At 36.9% G+C, this 16,066-nt stretch overlaps 1 protein-coding gene across 1 annotated transcript in view; it reads left to right on the top strand.

Moving 5' to 3' along the window:
- Positions 1-16,066, top strand: part of MAP4K5 (mitogen-activated protein kinase kinase kinase kinase 5) — a 144,627-nt gene that overhangs the window by 458 nt on the left and 128,103 nt on the right. Inside the window, exon 2 of the mRNA XM_059914200.1 lies at positions 168-384. Coding sequence (XP_059770183.1) covers positions 277-384 — 108 coding nt within the window. The 5' untranslated portion in view covers positions 168-276. The remainder of the gene's footprint in view (positions 1-167; positions 385-16,066) is intronic.

Below are 16,066 nucleotides of genomic sequence, written 5' to 3'. Positions count from 1 at the left end.
CTTGGCAGTTCGCGGGCGGCCGGGGAAGGGGGAAGGGCCGAGGCCGGAACGCGGCGGCTAGGCGCCGGGGAGAGCCTTTCAGGCCCGCTGGTTCGCTGGCCCCAGCCGGGCGGAAGGGACGGGGCTGGGCCGCTCGGGGTTGTAGCCTCTGCTCGTTTCTCGTGCAGGCGGAGCTGCGGGCAGAGGCTCCATGTTAGGAAGCGGCGCCGCTCGTCCTTGTTAGCGGGAATCGGGGCGCCGCGGGCAGAGCCGGCGGGAGCCGGGCCCTGTGCGAATATGGAGGCCCCTATGCGGCCTGGCGCGGACATCCTGAGGCGGAACCCGCAGCAGGACTACGAGCTCGTTCAGAGGGTCGGCAGCGGCACCTACGGGGACGTCTATAAGGTGAGGCAGGCCGGGCTCTCTCCCTGCGGTCCGCTGGCTCCCGGGTATAGGGCCACTTTCTGGGGAAGTATGAGGAGGGGGGAGGATGCTTTTATTGTTGTATCTTGGAGATGCCGCGGCCGGGTTCCGTGTACTCGATTCAGGGCACCTTCTATTCACTGCTTGCTCTAATCGCTCCAACAAGCAGAACTAAACACACCTTTGCAAACTACCGTAGTACTTTTTTGTGGTATAAAGGCTTTTTAACGCCTATTTATGGTATCCAAGGGAGTTCGAATCCGCTTATGGAGTTGCACTTGAGGATATTCTTGTCTTAGCATGGAAGAATGCTTCCTGGAAGACAGTAGACAAAGTATGTTGGCATTCCGACATTTGCATAAAAAACTTTTTGATGGATAATCTTGGTTTAAAAAGTCCTATGAAACCCTGTCTCTCAATTTTATCTGTAAGCAGGCTAATACTGGGTCAGAGTGACTTGTGCACAAACATTACCCTATGAAGAACGATTCTTTTCCCGGCAGAAGTTTCATTATTTGTATCTGATTGATGATTCTTTTTCGACTTTAGCAGTTCCTCTCTTTGGGATTTATAACATACCATGACCAAGAGTGGTTAAGAGCTGCTGTATTTTTATTATGCTCGTTTGTTTTATTTGAGACAAATGATGAGGATGAGTTACTCTTAATTTGAGATTTAAAAAAACATCATAGAGAAGCAAACCCAGTTCTCTAAATCCACTGAGTTCTTGAAGGATGAAGAGGAAAGATTGTTTTAGATTGCCTTATGCTTTTTGTTCTCTGTTCCAAAAAGGGAGCACTAATGCAACTCACATGGGTATATCAAGGGGCATTTCCTTTGATTTGGAACAGCTTTGTTTATTGGATTTAATCATGTTAGGTATCCCATTATTCCAAACAGCACTCCTGCATATACCTGAAATGGCCTTGTGTCATATGGGTAATTAACCAGTAGAAGCCTTTAGGGTATGTTGTTTTTTACAGGTAATATGGAAGAAAAAACATCCCTTTTTCCTAACCTTTCTGTTTTTGTTTAATATTCTCCCTATTAATAGTAACAATTTGAGGTTGTGTTATGACAGTTCTAGCACTGTTTGATTCTATTGAGATGAAATGTAATGGGTAGGCTTTTTATTCTTTAAACAAGGATTTGAATCTTCTGTACTAGGTACTGTTCTGTATGGGATGTTGAATTGGGAGGAAGGTTCCAGCTTTTGCCTTGTGAATAATTTTAATTCAAAGTAGATAATTATAATAGAATCCTCTTCTTTATGTAGAATTAGGGGTAGTTAACTCTTAATTGTTTATTCATGGATTAGCCATTTTGTGGAATGCTTTTTAAAAAATTGAAATTCCTTTTTCCCTTCTCAGTCCCACTTTTTGGTCACCTCCATCTTATGATTCACTATGTATTACACTAGTTCATGTTAGTCATACAATTGGTAATCATCAATTCAGTTCATGTTCATAATACAATAATCTGAATTCCAATTCTTGTATATTTTCTCTCCTCCCTACTACAAGAAAATTTAAAATGTTTTCCCCACAAAAATCCCAAGGCCTTCACCTTTTTTCTTTATAAATATAACAACTAAAGCAACTATCTGGAGCAGGATTTTATCCTTGCCAGGGAAAGCAAAGGGTTATATTAAAGGGACAGCTAATGCTTGCCTTTTACCCTGGTGCCTCCCTGCCCTATCTCTCTCTTCAACAGCTCCTAAACAGAGGATCAAGAAAATATTTATCATACACCACTTTCAAACACCCTCCCCCCAAATGATCCCCTTCCCTCATATTCATGCTCCCTCACTTTATGTGTATACTCATTCCACACCAAGCCAGCTTCTAATTCCTAAATATCCTCAAAACCCTGGTTCCTTGTCTTTGTTTTCCTTTGTTCTAATTACCTGGCATCACCTCCCACCCCCATTTCCAACTGTTATAGCCTGCCTTACTCAAAGCCTCCAGGAGGCCCCAGCCCCTCCGCCTTATCTCTCCAACCTCATTTATTACTCTTCACCCTGCTTCACTCTCTTCTAGCAACACTGGCCTGCTTGCTCTTCCTTAAACATAAGGAAGAGCAAGCAGGCCAGTGTTGCCATCTTCCTACCTTTGGGCCTTTGTTCTGGCTATTGCTTCTGCTCAGAATGTTTTTCTTCAGACAGCCACATGGCTTGCTCCCTTCCCTCCTTGCTTTTATATCCTCTCAGTCTTTTTTTCCTACTTCTTTTTTCTTTGCACTTATCACCATCTAATGTCATTTTTAAAAAATTTTATTGGAATACAATTGCTTTACAATGTTTTGTTAGTTTCTGCTGTACAATGAAGTGAATCAGCTATATGTATACATATATCCCCTCCCTCTTGGACCTCCCTCCCCCCCACCCATCCCACCCATCCCACCCATCTAGGTCATCACAGAGCACCAAGCTGAGCTCCCTGTGCTATATGGCAGGTTCCCACTAGCTGTCTATTTTACACATGGTAGTGTATGTATGTCAAACCTAATCTCCCAATTCATCCCACCTTTTTACTTATTTTTTCTTGTTTATTATCTATCTCAATCCACTAACCTACTCTCTATGAGGGCAGGAATTTTATCTCTTTTATTCACTGCTCTATCTCTAATAGTTCCTAGAATTATGCCTGGCACAGAGTAAGTACTTTCTGAACATTTGAGGAATGAATGAATGAATGGCTATCAGCCTTTCTGCCCCCTAATTCTCTGGGCATATACTTTATACTTTATACTTACTGGGCATATACAACACTAAGTTAGCATTTAATACTCTATATATTCCTGTAATGCCTATTATGATATCCTGTATATGTATTTTTATTACAAATTTCAATTATTTGAGCCCTCCAGGAAAAATATTTCTGGAAAACTATTTCATAGCATATCCATTTTCAGCATTCGAAGTCCTATAGAATTTTATCAGTTTATATTTACTCCTTAATATGCCTAAAAACATGTAACATTCAAACTGTAGTGCTGAAGTTTTTAACTCAGAGCACTTAGAGTAATTTTGTTATTTATCACTGTGTCTAGGATGAGCTGAAAATCCTAAGAAGTTTTAGGAGAATTTCAATCTGTGATGTAAACTAGCAAAATAATTACAGTTAAGAATAATGCAGGTAAATTAGTTGCTGTTCTAGTCAGATATTATCCCTACTTCTTTTTTTATCTTATGGAGCTGGAGCTTTAAAAGTACCACAGCTTTGAGATTTTTTGTGAATTATTTTTATGTTTTTCAAAAACACAGATCCCCTTTGAAGCGCCTGTCTTTCCTGAGACTCCTCAAGAGGGGAGAGCTCAATCTTAAACTGGCTATTCCCTGGTTGAAAGAAGAATACTATAAAGCTTCTTTTAGATAAATAGGGTAAATCATTGAGGGTGAAAGCAGGAAATAGTGGAGGGGAAAGAAACACAAAAGAGAAAAGAAATGTGGTGGAAGATGAAGGATTAAATTTTAACTGAGCAAATTTTATTTATAATTATCATTAATTTTTAAATCTTCTAACAGGAAGAGGAAGCTTGGAGATTTAGTGCCTCTCCTACCTTCTGTCCATAGTGACCTGGACTATTGTAGTATCATGATACAGTTCACAATTAACAGTACAAGCCATTTGGGTGGTCTTTATCCAAATATTTAGATCAAAACTGTCCGCAATCTAGATTCCAGAGAAGTTTTAGTAATTTTTTTTTATTTTTTGTGGGTTATAAATTTGGAGTGGGCAATCTCATGTATTTTTTTCTAACCTGTATTGCTTTTTCCGATTGATTATAAAAGTGTGACATGTTTAGCTCCAGGAGGACAGGAACAGATGTCTCCTGCTTTTCACTGTACAGTAGCAGACAGATAGATGCTCAATAAATATTTATTGAATGATATTAGTTGTAGAAAATTACCAGAGATGAATACTGTTAATAATTTAATATAGTTTATTTCAGGCTTTTTTCCTAAATGTTTTTAAACCAGTATGTTTAAACATGGCTTTTATAAAATTGGGATCATGATGTATCTCTTTTTTCTACTTGATTGGAATGGCCATCATTTTCCCGGTCTTTAAATAGTCTTCAAAAATACCATTTTTAAAGGATCCATTGAACAAACTCTCATTTAGTTAATCGTTATGAGTTTCATATTTGTTTTCAATTTTTAATTTTTGCAATTTTAAATGTTATAATTTGTGTAGAAATCTGTGTCACTCCGTCATATCACTTCTGTGGGTTCTCTGGGTGCTGGATGAACTGGGCCCACTGTAATGAATCCCCTTTTTATATATGCCCTCCCTCTCTCTTCCCCAAGCCAGAAGTCACAATTCTGGAACGGCTTTTGATACTTTAAAGCTTACCCCAGGATCCCATCGTATAGAGACAAAGCTTGTTACATCACAACACTTCTGTAAACATTCATTTATTCAAGAAATACTTATTGAGTGCCAACTGTATGGTAGGGTATGGGGATGCAAACACGAGAAAGAGAAAGTACACTGTCAACATATAGGAACATATAATGTAGTCAGGAAAACAGACATATAAAAGCAGTCATAATTTGGTAAGTGCCAGAATAGAAGTGAAGTGGAAGATATGCCCAACTTTGTTTTTTGTGGGGACTGGGGAAGGGAGGAAAGGAGAGAGAACTATGATGTGAACCAGGGAAGATTAAAAGCGAAGGGGACATTGACTGGATTTTAAAAGAGTGCAGGGTGATTTCCAGGTGGACAAGACAGGAAAGAAATTTTAGGCTGTGGGAATAGGGTGTGCAAATACCTGGTGGCTTGAGAAACCATAGTGAGTCTTGAGGGATCTGCATCTGCTTTCCAAGTTTGGTGTGACCAAATCTGGCAGGGATTCCATAGATGGCAAACAAAAGCTATTTTCTGGCAGAAAAGGACCAGATAATGGACCTTGTATGTCATAGCAAAGAATTTGGACTTCTTCCTGTAAACTGAAGAAAGACTTTAGGAGGGAAACTCTCATGGTGTAGAGGCTGGATTAGACAAAGTTTCTGGAAGTATAGGGAATGAAAGGAAGTGATAGATTCAGATGATCGAATTTACCTGGTGATGAGTGAGGGACAAACAGGTAGTCAGTGGCATTTAGAATTTCTGCCTTGGGTGACTACATTTATTGGTGCCATCAACAGAATTAGGAACTACCAAATTTGTGGGGTCTGGATCTTGTGTTTGGTTTTGGATGTATGACAGTGTATAGGTGGTTATGTCCAGTGTATGGTAGGAAATTCACCTCTGGCCTTAAGAGAGCTGGACTGGGGATACAGGTTTGGGAGTCATTGTCACTTTATGGGGTGGTACCTGTGTACTATAGGTGAGGTCACCCAGGAGAGTACATTTGTAGGAGAGCTGAGTAAAGGCAGTAGTCTTAGAGTAGTGGCAGAAGAAAATAATGTATTGAAGGTGTCTGAGAAGAAACAAAATGTTATGACAAAGTTCTTTCCATAGAAATCAAGTTTCAAGAACTCTTCTCTATCATCACCTGTGTTCATTCTTGTTTCCTCCCACTCTAGTAAGGCAAATGTTTTCATCTTCCAAAAAATATAAATCTGAGGTTTTGTGTCATTCCCTTTTATTCTCCTTGTCCATAGAATAAAGTCTTAGAATGATATGGCTTTTAAGGCCCTGCCTGTCCTGAGACTAACCATACTGAATTTCCTTCGGTTCTTTATATGCACTCTACTCTTGTCCTTCAGGTTTCTGCAGGTACTATCTCCTTTAACTAGAACAGTCTTCCTCTTGTCTTTCATCTGTCTTCTGTTTGCATTTCTCTTTATAAACATTGCATTTTCAGTGAGGCCTGTCCTTTAGATAAGGTCATATCTGTCTGCTGTTTGACTTCTTACATAATACTTACCATTTGTCACTCATCATTGTTGCTGTCAGTCTTCCTTCTCTGCTCAAACTGCAAGACCAGGGACTTGTGTTTACCACTGAATCAGCTAGCCTAGCATAGTGCCTGGCATATAATAAGTGCTCAATAAAAATGTTTTGAAGGCGTGAGCAACATAGTGGTCATTTAAGTAAGGAGTTGAAAGGGTTCATTAAGAGCAGAAGAGTTGAGGTGTGAATGGTCAATAAGGAAATAGGAGAAATGTAGACCACTTTTTAAAGCAGCTTAGCTATGAAGGGAAAAAGAAATGAGACACACAGATGTTTTTTCCACTGTTTCTGTTTTTTTTTCTTCCATTGAGTCTGATTATATTTTTTCAGTTATTATTCCTTAAAATTGTTTTATCACTCAATTGACCAGGAGTATTGCTGAGTTTAGAGAAGGAATTTCACAGAGAAGGCAATCAAGACAGAATTTGGGAGGAATTGAAAATTTAGGAAGATTAAATGTAAAAATTTAGGGTGGAATTGTTGGGGACCAAGGTAGGGGATAAATTTAAAACCTCCTTCCCTCCTTTTCTTTTTCCTCCCTCTTTCCCTCTCTCCTTCTCTGAAATAGAGCCTCCATTGATTTCCAGCCCCAGTTTTTCCCCTATGGGTATGGTTAGGATGAGGCACATTGATGAATGGGGAACTGGAATGCAGCCGGGGAATGACAGGGTAGAAAGGAGTATTTAAGATTCAACCAGTATTTATAGAGAGCCTCTGATGTGCCAGACACTGTTCTGGGGTCTTGGAATATACCAGTGAACGATGTAGACAAAGATTCTTGCCCTCAAACAATAAACATAATAAATAAGTTGTATGATATGTTAGAAGGTGATTAAAGATGTGGAAAGAAGAAAACACTGAACAAGTTAAGGGGTTCAGGATTGCCAGGGTGGGATGGGGAAGGCAGGTTGAGGAATTATATTGGGATGGACAGGGTAGGCCACATTGAGAAGGTTAGATTTGCGCAGAGACTAAGGAGTTGGCCAAGTGGATATCTGGGTAACCAGAGGAAGTCTTAACTATCTCTCTCTCTTACTGAATCACCTGAACCTATCTCTACAGCTAAATTGTAAGCTTAGGGTTAGAAATTAGAACTGAGACACAGTCATTGCCACCATTGCATCTCATTGGCTTGTGCAGGGGTATAAGTCATTGTGATTTAAATTAAGTTCAGCAGTTGTATGTAAGTTACCCATTTCTATGTAATTTTTTAAAATTTTTATTTATTTATTTACGGCTGTGTCAGGTCTTTGTTGTGGCATGTGGGATCTTCGTTGCTGCACACGGGATATTTTTGTTGCAGCACGTGGGTTTCTCTCTGGTTGTGGCATCCGGGTTTTCTCTCTCTAGTTGTGGCGCATGGACTCCAGAGTGCACGGGCTCTGTGGTTTGCAGCACACAGGCTCTCTAGTTGAGGTGCGTGGCCTCAATAGTTGTGGCACGTGGGCTTAGTTGCCCCACGGCATGTGGGATCTTAGTTCCCTCACCAGGAATCGAACCCATGTCCCCTGCATTGCAAGGCAGATTCTTTACCACTGGACCACCAGGGAAGTCCCTCTATGTCATTTTTTAATAGCATGATTTTGCAAACAAAGGATATGTAGCTGCTTCTACTATATCTTTCCCCACTCGTGTTCTCTAATCTTTAAATGCTAATAAAATAGACATGCCTAATGGCCCCAAATGTGAAGGTGATAGAGGATGGATGTATATTCTGCTTGTACTTTCTCTGACATTTGATATCAAAACATCACCCACTTCTTCTTCTTCTTTGTTTTTTTTTGGATTCTAACACAGTTTGTGTGAACATACTATCCTTTCTGTGTCCTGGTAATCTGACATAAGAGACTGTTGGGTTGTCATGTTAGGGTGAGAGAGAGTGAATAACTTGCAAAAATAGGTTAACAGCGGGAAATAAGAATCTTATTTAAAATTATGCTTTTTATTAAGCTAGTCGATATCTTATTAAAAGTTATTTAATTAGATATTATGTTAAATATTGTGAAAGGTTACTATGAAAATAAAACATGTTTTATTAGGATGAAGTGTTCTGTTATGGATGTTTACCATTGTGCAAATCATCTGGTTAAACTCTTATTTTGTATTTATTTTTCTTACTGCTTAGAAGTAGGCTTATGTTATGACTGCCTGGAAAAAGACCATGGTTCTGATGGTGGATGTGAAGCTCTGGATCATGGTTAGAGGCAAATAATTTAAAAACGCCTTTCTACTTTCATAGAAATGTTGTGAAAACTATAAAAGTCTTAAATACTTTCAACGTTGTGAAAACAGACATAAAACAGTGCCATCACTGGTGCAGGTATATAAATTCTAGTTCCAAAATTGACTTTTAGATACAATCTCTGCCTTAGGCTTATAATGTATCTAGTATTCTTTTTATTTTCATAGGTTCAGTGTTTTCACTTTAACCATCATTTCCACTGTTCTTGATGAAGACAATGGGATAGAATGCAGATGGACTTAGATTTCTTATTCTAGTTTTCCTTTCAGAATTTATAAAAGTTTCACTCTTAGCTTAAAATTGTGGTTTCAGACCAAATACACAGGAAGAGGAACATGTGATACTTATTAACTTATAAACAAGTGATACTTGTGTTTTCAGGGCTTTGTTTTCAATTTGAGAACTTAGTCCTAGATCAGATAAATTGGAGCAGGCACTTTCTCTTGGCTGCATTGGACTATTTTGAGTATTTGTACATGTTTGAATGTTAGTAGAAGGCTATTGCTTTTCAATTATGTGAAGGACTATTTAAGTTAGAGAGTGTAGATAACTCTTTGAAAAAGGCAAGATGAATTGATGTCTGGTGTAACTCTATGTCTGTTAAATGTCATAATCTCCCACTGAGGTTTTGAGAAGATGATGTGGGAAGCCAGGCTGATAGACCAGTCTATCCTCGGAGGTGTTTGGGCCCATGAATCATATAGGCCCCCACCTTCTAACATTTTTATAAAAATGAAATTGGATTAAAATGAATGAGTGACTAATGTTTGTTTAGCTCTTTCATAATCAGTATATTACTTGTTTCTCACAATAATCCTATGAGGTAGGTGGTACAGATGCATTATCATCTCTAGTTTACCCAAGAAGAAGTTGTATGATATTTGCTTGTATCATAAGTTGTATGTTGTATGTATATTATGTTGTATCATAAGTTGTATGATATTTGCTCTAGATCTTACAGATAGTAGGTGGCACTGTGAGGACATGAATCCAGATCTTCTGGCTCTATGATCTCTGTTCTTTCCACTATACCAAACTGCCTCGGGACTACATCTTTAAATTCGTTGCTGTATACATAGCCCTTAACACATTGTCTAGCACATAATAAGCTCTAAGCAAATTATGGACAGATGGTCAAATGAGACTTGGCAGCCTTACCCCTCTGCTGAGAGGAGAGGGATCTTTTGGATTGATTTGAATATGCATATAAGCTTCAGGTCTCAGCACCAACTCTCAGAAGTACTATTTCCTGGTTACCCACCTGGTTGTTACTCTTACCCTTAAAACTTCCAAATTGGAGCCCAGGCTTGACTTGCTTTTACTGTGGAGAGGAACTTATCAGTAGCTTATAGCCACCCTACAATGTTAATAAGTAAAAAGAGAAACTTTTTTTTCTTGGTTGTTAGACACCCTTCCTGATGTGCCTTCTCTTGTGCTCATTTTGTTGGAACTTTAGACTTATTGTTACCTAAGATAACTGAGTCCCATAGACTAGATTTGGTAATGCTATTCTAAGTTAAAATAAACAAAATGCTAATTCTTTCAGGCAGTAGAATAGCCTACCTTGTGTAGCATTAGCTGGTTACTTCTGTTTGCCTATGTCTAATTTGTCACAGCCTGAGAAGGATGTCTTGTGAACCAATGTGTTACCCCTCACATACATGCACCCTCTTTTCTAGGTACCCTGTGCCTTTTTGTCCTTTTTTAAACCTACCTCTTATCAATATCAGGAAGGATCCAATGTGGGCATGACAGTATATTTTAATAGACATAAGTTGCAATAAATTATTTACAACTTTTGCATTTTTGCAAGTTTTTTAGTTCCTAATTGTAATAGTGGAGATGCTTGGGTCCCCTATAATGTTTTTTTTCCAGGAATAATTTCCTATTCTTTCTGTAGATCCATGGGTAGGACTTGCCTTCCTATTTGCCTCTCTCGTCCTCGCCTCAGAATAGATAGCCTTCTTTCCTACCTTCTTTTCAAAAAATACATTTTAAGTAATATGTGTTTATTTTTGAAAACTTGGATATAGGAGTAAATGAAAAATTACATGTACCTCTTTTACCGAAAGATGAACATTTTTGTGTATCTTTCAAGACTTTTAAAAAGTCATATTAAGGACACATACATAGATCATAATATATATTATATAAGCATATATTTAAGCATACTATATGTAGTATATTATATAGCATATATATTTGATAAGGTACTTTTTTCATTTAACAGTATGTCACAAACAACTTTTCATGTGAGTAGATATACACATTTAATATTTGTGTATTATTTCCTTGTATCATTGTACAGTGTTTAATTCATTATTGTTGAACAAGCAGATTATCTCCAGTATTTCCTTATTATAAGCATGCTGTGATCCGTATCCTTGAACAAATTCTTTCCACATATCTAATTATTTCTTTAAGTAAATTTCTAGAATTAAATTTTCTTTTTTTCCTTGTGTTGAGATCTTTATCCACGTTGTTAATTTCACACTGCATGAAAATGTGGCTGCACATGGGGCAAGAGATGCCAATCCTGGGGGAGTCCTTCTGGCTAAAGTTTTAGTGAATTTGACCTATTATTCCCCTCAGTAGTTGCACCCACCAGCAGTGATTGAGAGTTTACATATTTCCTACCTCTTTTTTTTAGTATTAATAATGTAATGTAATGTATTTCTGTTACCTTATTTTACACTTACATTTTCATGTTTGTTTTTTCCCTACCTCTTTTAATCTTAACTCAAGCCCTTTTCTCCCTTTGCTTTGCCATGAAGGCCTCCAGATAATTACAATTTAAGTAATCCTCTAGAAGGAATGCTCCCTTTAATAAAATCAATCTGTATTAGGAGAGGATTAGAAAAATTCTTTTCAAAGACAAGTAAGTATCCTAACATACTAAGGCTTTAGTGTGTCCTGAGATATAAGTCATCTGGACAGATTTGGGGTCACCCTAACAGGCAGGCCTTAGACTCTGAATATGTCTGCCTGGTAGTGGGGAAACCCTGCAGTACAGCCTCCTTCTGTGGGAGACGGAGCACCTGTCTAGATCTGGAAGGCAGCTTGGAAATAACTTGCCTCACAAAAATTAAGGAATTTGGGAGCTGGCAGGGACCTCTTACACAGTACATGTGTCCCCTACCCTATCCTTGACAAAGGGTCATTTAACTTATTTAAATAATGATATACTAGAAGCAGTTGGTTCCTTTTTAAGTGCTATAGAAAACTTTCCTGTTTGGATCTAAAATCTGTCCCATTGAAACTCAAACAAGGCAGATAAATCTTTAATTCTTTGCTGTCACCCCACCAGTACTACCCTCATACCTGAAGTACCTGATGCATAAGGGATGCTGAGTAAATGAAAAAATAATGAATGACTAATCTTTATACTAAATTTTCATGTGGAGGATATGCTATGTGTGGCTCCCCCCTTATTATATTTTGTTGACATAAATTTGATAATCTTATTGGAAGTGGTTTCCTTGAAATTTACATAATTTATATAGTATATAATATGTGTTTATGACCTCCCTTTTTCCCAAAAAGATTTATAATAGAAGTAAAATGAAGCACTTTACTCTTACCACAGGATAAAGTACTGCATTGTGTTTTGAATATAACACTTTCAACATTTATTTTTAAATTTTAAAAATATCATAACTTTATAGAAATTTGAAGAAAGAAAAGTCACTTATAACATGACTTTTGTAATGAATCTAATATTTTAACTACTATCATTTTTGTTGGACATCAGACTTTGAGCACATAGTCAAAACACATAGTAATCAGAATGGTGGTAAGGGTCTGGAATCTGTATGTAGCATGTTGAAGAAGTTAGCATGTTTCATCCATATATAGAAGGGAGCTTTTATGTTTCTGTCTGAGCAGAGTTAAAATTAGAACTAGGCCCCCTAACTGCCATAGGAATGGCAATACATACTTACTGAATAAATCAATACATACTTACTGAATAAATCAATGAATTTAGATATCTGAAATCTGTCATAGGAGGAATAGACTCAATCAACTTTATCTCATAGACCAAAACTGGGACCATTGAGGAGAAATTATAGGAGAGTAGATTTTGCTTATCATAAAAAGTCTTTATACAACTAAATTTATCCTACAAAATGAATGTATGAGATTGATCAAATGACCTCCATAAACTAAGAAGAAGAAAATTGCTTTTTTAGAAAAAAGATTGAGTTAGATCATTTCCAAAATTTCCTCCAAACTGAGATTCTAATAGAACAGTATCTCTAGAGTAGTTGTAGTTTTAGTTTTGTCTGTTTCCTTCCTCCCTCCCTCCCTTCCTTCCTCCCTCCCTCCCTTCCTTCCTTCCTTCCTTCCTTCCCTCCTTCTTATCTACCTACCTACCTACCTATTTTTAAAATTTTTATTGAGGTGTAGTTGACTTACAGTATTATATTAGTTTCAGATTACAACAGAGTGATTTGATATTTTTATACATTACAAAATGATGACAGCAGTAAGTCTAGTTACCATCTGTCACTATACAAATTTATTACACACTGTTATTGACTCTATTCCCTAGGCTGTATATTACATCACTGTGACTTATTTATTTTGTGACTGGAAGTTTGTACCTCTTACTCTCCCTCACTTATTTTACTCATCCTTCATCCCCCTCCCCTCTGGCAACCACCGGTTTGTTCTTTGATCTGTTTCTGTTTTGTTTTGTTTTGTTTATTTTGTTCTTTAGATTCCACATACAAGTGAAATCATACAGTGTTTGTCTGACTTATTTCACTTAGCATAATACCCACAAGGTTATCCACATTGTCACAAATGGCAAGATTTCATTTTTTATGGCTAAGTAATATTCCTGTGTGTGTGTGTGTGTGTGTGTGTGTGTGTGTGTGTGTGTGTGTGTGTGTATCTCCACTTGGGTTGCTTTCATATCTTGGCTGTGGTAAATAAATCTGCAGTGAATAGTGGCACACACGTATCTTTTTGAATCTGTATTTTTGTTATCTTCACATACATGCCCAGAAGTGATATTGCTGGATCATATGGCAGTTCTATTTTTGAATTTTTGAGGAACCTTCATAATGTTTTCCATAGTGGCTGCACCAATTTACATCCCACCAAGAGTGCATGAGGGTTCCCTTTTCTCCACATCCTTGCCAACACTTTTTATTTGTTTGTTTGTCTTTTTGGTGATAACCATTCTGATAGCTGTGACATTGTGGTTTTGATTAACATTTCTCTGATTAGTGGTATTGAGCATTTTTTCATATGTATGTTGGCTCTCTGTATGTCTTCTTTTGAAAAGTGTCACTTCAAGTCCTCTGCCCATTTTTTAATCTGGTTTTTTGGGTTCTTTTTTGATGTTGAGTTGTATGAGCCGTTTACGTATTTTGAATATTAACCCCTTATGGGATATTATGTTTGCACATATCTTCTGCCATTCAATAGGCAACATTTTTGTTTGTTGGTAGTTTCCTTTGCTGTGCAAAAGCTTCTTAGTTTGATGTAATCCAGTTTTTTTATTTTCGTTTTTCCCTTACTTGAGGAGACATTCAAAAAAATATTGCTAAGACCAATGTCAAATAGTGTACTGCCTGTGTTTTCCTCAGTTTTATTGTTTCAGGTCTTACATTTAAGTCTTTAATCCATTTTGAGTTTAAGGTATATGTATATGGTGTGAGACAGTAGTCTAGTTTGATTCTTTTGCATGTAGCTCTCCAGTTTTCCAAGCACCATATTTTGAAGAGTCTGTCTTTTCCCCATTATATAGTCTTGCCTCCTTTGCCATAGATTAATTGTATAAGTGTGGATATTTCTGGGCTCTCTATTCTGTTCCATTGACCTATGTGCCAGTACCATACCATTGTGATTACTGTAGCTTTATAGTATAAATAAATCAGGGAGTGTGATACCTCCAGATTTGTTCTACTTTTTCAAGATTGTTTTGGTTATCTGGAATGTTTTGTGTTTCCATATAAATTTCAGAATTATTTGTTCTAGTTCTGTGAAAAATGCCGTTGGTATTTTGACAGGGATTGCATTGAATCTGTAGATTGCCACCGGTAGTATGGTCATTTTAATAATATTAATTATTCTAATTCATGAACATGACATATCTTTCCCTTTGTTCGTGTTGTCTGCAGTTTCTTTCATCAGTGTCTTACAGTTTTCCTAGTACAAGTCTTTTACCACCTTGGTTAGATTTATTCCTAAGTATTTTATTCTTCTTGATGCAATTGTAAATGGGATTGTTTTCTTAATTTCTCTTTCTGATAGTTAATTACTAGTGTATAGAGACACAATAGGTTTCAAAACAATCTTGAAAAAGAAAAACAAAACTAAAGGTATCATGCTCCCTGATTTCAAACTATACTATAAAGCTACAATAATATATTAATTTTTATCTTGCAGTTTTACTAAATTTATTTATTAGTTTTAATAGTTTTTTTGTGGTATCTTAAAGATTTTCTCTCTATATAATATAATGTCATCTACAAACACTGACAGTTTTACTTATTCCAGTTTGGATTCCTTTTATTTATTTTTCTTCTCTAATTGCTGTGGTTAGGACTTCCAAAACTGTGTTGAATATAAGTGGTGAGAGTGGACATCCTTGTCTTGTTCTTGCTCTTACAGGAAATGCTTTCAGCTTTCCACTGTTAAGTATGATGTTGACTGTAGATTTGTCATATATGGTTTTTATTGTGTTGAGGTATGTTCCCTTTATACCCACCCACTTTGTTGAGAGTCTTTATTATAAATGAATGTTGAACTTTGTCAAACGCTTTTTGTGCATCTCTCAAGATGATGATATGATTTTTATTCTTCAGTTTGTTAATGTGGTGTATCACATTGATTGATTTGCAGCTTTTGAACCATCCTTACATCCCTGGGATAAATATCACTTGATCATAATGTATAATCCTTTTAATGTATTGTTAAATTCAATTTGCTCATATTTTGTTGAGGATTTTTGCATCTATGTTCAGTGATATTGTTGTTTAATTTTCTTTTTTTGTAGTGTCTTTGGTTTTGGTATCACGGTGATGCTGACCTCCTAGAATCAGTTTGGAAGTTTTCCTTCTTCTTCCATTTTTTGGAGTAATTTGAGAAGGATAAGTGTTAACTCTTCTTTAAATGTTTGGTAGAATTACTTTTTAAGATGTCTGGTCCTGGAATTTTGTTTGTTGGAAAAAAAATTTTTTTACTGATGTAATTTCATTACTGGTAATTGATCTGTTCATATTTTCTGTTTCTTCCTGATTCAGTCCTGAGAGCTTGTATGTTTCTAGGAATTTGTACATTTCTTCTGGGTTGTCCATTTTATTGGCATATAATTGTTTGTAATATTCTCTTATGATCCTTTGATATATGTGATGTCAGCTGTAAGTTCTCTTTCATTTCTGATTTTATTCAGGTCTTCTTTCTTTTTTTCTTGATGAGTCTGGCTAAAGATTTATCAATTTTCTTCATCTTTTCAAAGAACCAGCTCTTAGTTTTATTGATCTTTCCCATTTTTAAAAATTTTCTA

This window comes from Balaenoptera ricei, chromosome 2, assembly GCF_028023285.1.
Source record: "Balaenoptera ricei isolate mBalRic1 chromosome 2, mBalRic1.hap2, whole genome shotgun sequence".
Lineage (NCBI taxonomy): Eukaryota > Metazoa > Chordata > Mammalia > Artiodactyla > Balaenopteridae > Balaenoptera > Balaenoptera ricei.
Note: the sequence above shows the minus strand (reverse complement) of the source record. Positions and strands in the feature narration are given on the sequence as shown.